We start from the raw sequence: 8,413 nt of genomic DNA on the forward strand, positions 1-8,413 counted from the left end.
CCCTGTCCCCAGGTGTGCTCCTGGCTCTCAGTGACAATCCCCTGTCCCCAGGTGTGCTCCTGGCTCTCCTGGTGACAGATGCAGCTCCGTGTGTCCCCAGGTGCCGTGGCAGAGCCCCAGGCTGCTTTGGCCTCCCTGGCACGAGCAGTTGCCAGCATTCAGGGAGCTGAGCCCTGCACTCCCAGCCAGGAGGGCACTGCAGGGAGGCAGGGGCAGGTTCGTGGCAGAAATCAAACATTTGGGGTTTGGAGTGGGGCAAACACAGCCCTGGGTCAGAGGGTTTCTTTCCTGGCTGGAAGTGGAGAGGCTCCATTCCTGCTGCTGCTGTCCCTGTGCCTCAGCTGGGCTGTCCCAGCTCCTCCACAGGGTTTGGGATCCTGTCCCTTTCCCCCACTCCCCCCTCCATGCCTCCCCTTTTCCCTCTGTCTCATCACAATGTAGTTCTTGTACATATTTATCCCGTGGTGGAAAATGAATGAACCCTTTAGGTAGTATCATCTTTCTACGTGTAAAAATAATGGTTTAATCAAATCACAGTGATTTGAAGTAATAAGAGATTCATTGTAATTTGGAAAATCTCATAAAAGAACTATTTATATCTCTTAGAGGTATTTGCTGAAAAAGTAATTTGCTAAAGTATGAAATATGGAGAACATTGGGGGATCACTAAATCTTGTCACACCAGTGCAGTGCTCGGTCACGAACAGGGGTGAGAAGCAATTCTTCCTGATTTTGCATTTAAGCATCCTCCAGTGTTTTTTGTTGAGTTATCAAATTCCCAGAGCCTGTGAACCCAAAACTCTCAAGTTCAGCACTGTGTGTGGGAGCTGTCCTCATGTCTTTGGGTCAGAAAGGTGGAGCAGAGGCTCAGGTCTGCTCTTAGTGCAGAGAACATTTGCCTTGTTCACCCTGAGTGTTGATGAGCCAGGCTCATCCCAAAAAAGGTCTCTAAAACTAGAGAAGCATTTGAGATTTCCCCTGGCACAGAAGGACGTGCAGGACAGCCCTGTGGGAAGTGCACAGCCACTCCTGGCTGCTGAAATAACCCCTGGCAGTGTCCCAGGCCAGGCTGGACGGGGCTGGGGGCAGCCTGGGCCCGTGGGAGGGTCCCTGCCCAGGGCAGGGATGGGATGGGTGGGGTTCAGGGTCCTCCCAGCCCAAAGCAGTCCAGGACTCCTGTTCCCAGCTGGGAGGGAGGGCAGTTCCAGGCTGGGACAGGCTCTCCATGTGGCAGCAGCATCCCCAGGATGTGCACTGCAGCAGGGCTGGCTGCACAGGACCAGGCAATCTCCAGGGATTTGCCCAGCTCCGAGCCCCATCCCCTGTCACTCTCAGCTTGTCCCCATCCACAGAAAAGAATGGTAAAAAATGCTCCCTTTTTAATAGGGATCCATATTCCTGCCTGCAAATGCAGAGGGATCATTGAACCAATCAATGGGAATGTTATTATTTGTTATTAAATCTGTAAAGGTTTAGAGTAATTCATATGGAATTCTATTACAGTTTTATCAGGACTCATTGATTTTGCATTATTAAGTTATAGAGCACTTTCCCCAGAGGTCAGTGAATTTAGCACGTGGGGAGGGTTTATTGGGGCTCTTTCCCAGCCATATGGATATTGTAGATCTTAGGACTGGATATCCCCTTTGAAATGCTCTTTTAATTAGGAGGAAAACCAATATACACTGGTTTGCAGGGAAAAGTTTTGGCTGTGTGTCCCTAAAACCTGTCTGTTTTCTGAATGCTCTTCTGACCCACCCATGAGAATATTTTCCTTAGGAAATTTCATCCTCTAAATGGTAATCATGGAATCACAGAACGGTTTGGGTAGAGAAATAGTGCTGGCCCTTCTAGAGACTGCACAGCAATGTTCCTAAATCACACTAGTTTGTTATTAATTAGCTACAGCAGGTGTCCCAGGAGTTTTAACCAATTATTTACTCCATCTGTGGGAGGCCCAGCTGAAGTCCCTGCCTCAGGATAAACAGAGCAGGGAGAGATGGGGGTCCCTGCCCCACCCAGGATCTCTTTTCCTGCACTTTGATCCATTTTATTTTGGGAAGGTTTCATTTCAAGCTGCAGTCCCCACATGAAGGGCTGGGAAGTCGTGTGGAGCTTACAGGGCTCATCCAAGCTCTCAGTAAAAGTGCAATCCAGCACTGAGGCTTTATCCCAGCCAGCTTTGGTGGTTTTCTTGCATTTTTCCATGGGTTCCTTGCATGGGTCTCTGGGCTTGGCAGCCTCCTGCTGCCTCTGTTGTAGCAGGGATCTACTTCTGACTTCAGTAAACTGCATCATGTGCTGGTGAGGCTGCAGGTAAAATTGTGATTAGCTTTCAGGCTGTTCCTGGAAGGCCTCAGTGCTGATGTCCCCGCCTGGTTTGGAGGTGACCTGGGTCGTGCCCTCTGAGCTCGGGATGTGTCGAGAGCAGCAGACTCAGCCCTGGGAAAGCACAGGTTACAGCTGGGTCACTGGAGCACAGAGCAGAGAGGGATTGACCCCATTCCCAGTCTCCTTTCCAGTTTCAAAACAGCTGGGTTTGTGCTGGCTCTATTTTTATCCCTGTGGAAGGATTGTTGTGCTGATTTAACCCCGTGGCAGATGGTTTTCCTTAGACTCTGCTCCATCCTGTGCTGTGCCAGCCTGTGTCGCTTTACCCTCCTCTTGCAGGAGGGGAATCCTTGGCTGCAGGGCCAGGAACTTCTCCCTTTCCATGGAGTGTGGACCTGCAGCCCTTTCTGAGTGCAGGGATGCTGCAGTGGCAGGGCTGGTTTGGGCAGTGGGAGCTCCATCCCTGACCCTCCTCTGCAGTGCCAGAGCAGCAGGAGTGGGAACACATCCTCTGAGTTCCCATCCCCAGTGGGCTGGCAGATCATTCACCTCCCGGCTCCTCTGGCTCCAGCCAGCATTCACAAGTCCCAGGTTTCAGATTTGGCTGGTTTGAATTCCTCCACGAGTTTCTCAGTAAAAGAGAAAACTGTTTTTGTGCCTGGGCTTGATGTGGGGAGCTGTGGGAGCTCCCTGAGGAGCAGAGCTCTGCTGCAGCCACAGCCAGGTGAGATCCCTCACAGAACTCATCCTCCCCCTCCAGGGACAGCAGCCCCACGCTCCAGAGGGACAGAGAGCTTTGGGAAGGTGCAGCTGGGCTGGGAAAGCCTTGGAATCAGCAGGTCTGGGGTGGCAGGAGCCTGTGACAGGGCTGGAGCAGCACAGCCTGTGGTGGCACCTCGGGAGCACAGGTGACAAACAGGTGACAAAGCTGCCCTTTGTGCCACTGCAGGTTCCTCCTGAACAGCTGAGTGGCTCCAGCTGCTGCCAGGGAAGAAGGGAAGAAGGCAGGGAAACGACAGAGGCTGGGTGTGAGCACACAGACGTTCACTAACTCATCCTTTGGCAGGAAAGCCCCGGGTGCGGTGGGGAGCAGTGGGAGGTGGGTGCTGTGGAGGGGTGCTGCTGGTCCAGCGAGGATTGGGATGCACAGAGGTGCTGCTGACAGCCTGCTGAGGTGGAGATGCCTCCTCTGGGAGTCTGGGCAGGCCAATAACAAAATCAGTGTTGTGAGCTCAGCCTGGTATCAGCTGCACCATATCATTTATTTCCACTCCTTATCGGTACATCTCTAATCCATGCTTTTTCCTCATAACTTTTCTGATCTTGATCTGTTTTACATTTGTCTTGCCCAGTTTTACACCTGGTAGTTAGAGTCATTTTCCTGCAGGATTTTCTCTCTTCCCAGGGTGAGCTGGCACAGGCAGAGCCGTGTGCTGGGTCCCGAGGGAGGCACGAGGGCAGTGTCAGTGCCCAGGCTGCAGCTCCCCACTGCAGGACAGCCAGGGCTCAGCTGTGCCCTCTCCTCCTGCAGGCTTTGACACCTATTTCACCTCTCGAACCCTGGAGAACAACAGGAGGAACGTGTGGTTTGCAGAGTACTGGGAGGAGAACTTCAACTGCAAGCTGACCATCACTGGCTCCAAGAAGGAGGACACGGACCGAAAATGCACAGGTAACTCACCCTTCCCCTGTGCTGTGCCAGTGTGGGAGCCAGGAATGGTTTTATTTCAGTCAAGGGCAGCTGCAGAGTGTGGGTTTGTTTTAGATGGAGGATGGAACCATTTAGGAAGGAATCCTTCCCCTGTGAGGATGTGAGGCCCTGGCACAGGTGCCCAGAGCTGTCCCTGGATCCCTGGCAGTGCCCAAGGCCAGGCTGGACATTGGGAGCTCCTGGGACAGTGGGAGGTGTCCCTGCCATGGCTGGGGGACACTGGGTGATCTACAAGGTCCCTCCCAGCCCAAACCATTCTGGGATTCCTGCTGAGAGCACCCTGGAGGAGTGCTGGGCAGAATGTGCCTCTGTGACACAGAAACCACGGCTGTGCTGTCACCTGGTGCCTGTCCCCTTCCCCCCTGCCCCTTTAGATTTGCCAGCAGCAGTTGAAATGTGCAGTGTTGGATAACTGCCCTGAGCTGTGATCACAGGAGATCATGGCAGGATTTGCTTTACTCTGATGGAGAATTGAACACTCCCATCCAGAGGAGTGGGGGGAGTTTGGTGCCAGGGATGGCTCAGCACTCCTGGGCACAGATCCTGGTCCAGAGCAGTGCAGGGACTTTGGGCTGGAGCATTATCCAGTGCCTTGTGTGCTGAGCAGGAGAAATTTAAAAGCTCATCTGCTCTCCCCAGGAAACTCCATGGGATTGATGGGTGGTGCTGGGATAAAGGCTTTTGTCTCTAAGGAGATGTGCTGGCTGAGGCTGGGCCAGGGGGATCCTGCACTGCAGAGCTGCTACTGGATCCTGGAGGGCTTTGCCAGGTGACAGTGCCGGGATTTCACTGCACAGGGGCCTCGTTGGCATCCTCTGCTGCTGCCAGTGACAATATTTACCCTGGCCTGGTGGCTCAGCCCTGGCTCTCAGCTGCTTTCACAGAAAGAGCTCGTGTGGAGAAGGTTCAGAGCCCTCAGGTGCTGTGTGTGCAGGTCTGTGGGTACCCAGGGAGGATGTTCACCCTGGTGCAGGGATGTGGGGCTGGCCCTGTCCCCAGGCAGGGCTGGCTGATGCTGCTGGGGGTGGATGGACAGTGCAGATTTTTGTGCCCCAGCTGCCGAATTCCACCTTGTGCAAACAAGAGCTGCCTGTTTGATACCTTCCACAATCTTTAAATTAAATCTCTTGTTAATGATGACTATCACCAGGTCCTCAGCAGCACTATTGTGCCAGACCCTTTGAAAATGTGTTTAATTCTTCAGGAGCCGAGGCGCTGTCTGAATTCATCTCGCACGAGCACCGATGGAGTGGGATTTTGATGTCTGTCTGTGTGAATTATATGCCATAAAAACTGTCCTAGAGACACTATTTATCCATCCTAACACATCCCCTCTGTTGTGTGGTGATAACAATGAGTGCAGAGGGATAGCTGAAGGAGAGGCACTGGGAACAGGGGACGCGTTAACGCCGCCTGCCTGGAGATGAAGGAGTGTGACCAGGAGTTCTCAAACCTGCTTTTCACTTCTGTCATCTGAAGGAGATGGAAAAAGCAGGATTCTTTCTCTCTGTTCTCAGCACTGTGGGTTTTGGAGCCTTTTTCCCTGCCTTTGTTGCAGCACTGTTCTCCTGTGAGGATGTGCCTGAAGCCGGCCCTGGCTGCTCCGTCTCTCAGAATCAGACTGATGAGCACTTGAGCCTCGAGGAGGAAGGGGGGGTTAAACTGTTTGTCATCACCTTCAAATAGATCCTTGGGAAGCAGGAAAAGCCGGTGTCAATAAACTGCTTTTGTGTTTCCTCCTGCTGCTGCCATGCCAAGGCACTCGTTGCAAACCCGTGGGACAGAAGTGTGTTCTCCTGGATCACGTTGTGCTCGAGTGTCCCGGCTGTCAGCTGCTTCACTGCTGAAGCACCTCACGCTGCTGTGTGGCTCCTCAAGATTCTCCACGTTAAAAAAGCAACTTCTCCTCAAGCTGAGCAGAAATGGTGCGGATGGGGTTTGTTCTCACTTTGGGTTTTGGTCTGGCAGCACAGAGGGGCTCGTGGTTTCTTGCTGCACCCAAGTTTTAGGTTGGCTCTCCAACCTCCCCTCGGTGGGACCCCAGGATGTGCTGACAGGACAGCTCTGTGCTGGGGCTGCCCCTTCCCCACAGCACAGCTCCTGCTGCTTTCATCTGGAGCAACTCGCTGCCTTTTGGGAGCTTCCTTCTCTTGCAGAGTAATTAATAATTGAATTTCCCTACTCCCATTTTGCAGGAGCTGTTTCCTGTGGTAAAACGTTCTGCCTGGCTCAGCCTCGGAGGGGGAAATATTCCCCACAATAATGCTGAAATTGGAATTAAAATGGTGCCCATCACTTCTGGTTTATTCCTGCCTGGAAATGGACTTTGGGACTGATTTGCTGCTCACTGCAACATCAGGAGGGTGACACAAACTGGAGGGAGCTCTGTTCAGCCAGCCCTACTAATTTGGATATTTGCTGGGTTTTTTGAAGTCTGAGGAATATTTGGCCTGTGTAAATCGTAACAATTGCTCTGTGGGTTCTTTGCTGCTTCAGGTTTGGGTTAAACTTCTAATTGCAACAGAATCTCTTCAGGAGGGAGCTCAGCCTGTGTTTTGGTGAAGGACAGCACACTCCCAGCTGTAGAAATTCAATGTGTTTGGGGTGAGCAGTTACATCTGTCTCCACATCTGGATTTACTGTGCACAGTTCTTGATGTTTAACACCCAGCTAAGGGAAGCATCCTTGTTCCTGGAAATTCTACTACAACTTAAGAACCTTTATTATTTTCATGCTAGGACACAGTTCCATTATTCTCAGGTTTTTTTTCAGGTGTGTTTTGCTTGGGTTCCTCTCACAGCTCTCTGCTGCTGAAGGTTTTCCTCCTGCTGTGTGTGTGCCCAGCCGTGCTTCTGGAACTTGCTGTGGCTTATCAGTGTTGTTTGAGTGCAGCATTTGAATCGCAGATCCCCTCCCCTGGCATCCACTCCTGCTGCACTGCTCATTTGGTTACAGAGCTGAAACCACTTAAAAGCATTTTCCTTGGCAGGGCTTGAAATTCTGATAAGTTCTGTAATCAATGAGAGGAGTGAATAATGAAAAGGATCCTGCCTAGAACTTCACCGGTGGAAACTCACCTTTTCTGCTCAGTTGCTTGCAGGATTTCAGTGCTTCCAGAGGAGCTGAGATGTAAAACTGATGGGTTTTGGTAGAGGGTGCCTCAACCATCATGGAATCACGGAATGGTTTGGATGGGGAGGGATCCTGAAGCCCACCCAGTGCCACCCCTGCCATGGCAGGGACACCTCCCACTGTCCCAGGTGCTCCAAACCCATCCAGCCTGGCCTGGGACACTGCCAGGGAGTTAATGAACAGTTCTGGGGAAAAGGAATAAATCAGATTCTTGATCCCCAGCCTGCAGTGCCTCGTTCCAGGCTCTGAAGATCCTGCTTGGTTTGCAGAGCCCCCCTGAGCTGTTGAGGTGACCAGAGCAGCACAAAGTCCTCCTGTGGCCACGGGCAGCAGGTCACAGCTCTGTCCACAGCCAGAGAGCCTGCAGCTTCAAAGGTTTCGATTCACCTGTTCCATCGCTGCTCCGGAGCTCTGCCTGCCCTGGTTCCATTCCCGAGCTCGGGTTCCCCTGCAGCAGCCGTGTCCCCCCGGGGCTCCGGGAACGGCGGGGATGCACCTGGGGACTCCAGCGGCACTGAACAATGGCACTGTGGCATTCTGCAGGAGCTCCGAGGCTCGGCAGGCTGGGGAGCAGGGCTGGCAGGGACAGGGACAGAGACAGGGACGGTGTCAGGAGCTTCCCGAGGTGCCGTTAATTGCCCGTTAATTGCCCGTTAATTGCCGCCGTTCCTCAGTTCTCCGCAGCCCCTTCGGTGGTTTCTCTGAAGTGACTCTTTCTCCCCTTGATCTGCCTTTGACTTCCCATTAGAGCCTGGGATTTGCAGCAGAACAAAGCTCCAGGCTTTAAATGCCGGCTGTGCCTTGCTTTGAGCGTGTCCCGCATCAAACGCAGGCTGTGGAGCGCAGCCGTCGGCATTGGGCTCCCGGAGTGTCCCTGTGGCTTCTCGGCCAGCAGGACAGGGTTTGTGTGTCTGGGCATGGAGAGAAGCTCCCGAGAAATGGCTCTGGTGGCAGTGCTGGAGCTTTGGGGATGTTCTAATGAGGTTTGGGTATGTTTTAATGAGGTTTGGTTATGTTCTAATGAGGTTTGGTTATGTTCTAATGAGGTTTGGTTATGTTCTAATGAGGTTTGGTTATGTTCTAATGAGGTTTGGTTATGTGTCAATGAGGTTTGGTTATGTTCTAATGAGGTTTGGTTGTCTTCTAATGAGGTTTGGTTATGTTTTAATGAGGTTTGGGTATGTTTTAATGAGGTTTGGTTATGTTTTAATGAGGTTTGGTTATGTTTTAATGAGGTTT

General features: G+C 52.3%; 1 protein-coding gene across 1 annotated transcript in view; it reads left to right on the forward strand.

Annotated features, from left to right (window-relative positions):
• The window catches only part of GRM7 (glutamate metabotropic receptor 7), a gene marked incomplete at its 5' end in the record, with an annotated part of 192,648 nt that overhangs the window by 123,747 nt on the left and 60,488 nt on the right, over window positions 1–8,413 (forward strand). Inside the window, one exon of the mRNA XM_015640504.2 lies at window positions 3,863–4,143. Coding sequence (XP_015495990.2) covers window positions 3,863–4,143 — 281 coding nt within the window. The remainder of the gene's footprint in view (window positions 1–3,862; window positions 4,144–8,413) is intronic.

The sequence above is a fragment of the Parus major genome, chromosome 12, assembly GCF_001522545.3.
Source record: "Parus major isolate Abel chromosome 12, Parus_major1.1, whole genome shotgun sequence".
NCBI classification, from domain to species: domain Eukaryota; kingdom Metazoa; phylum Chordata; class Aves; order Passeriformes; family Paridae; genus Parus; species Parus major.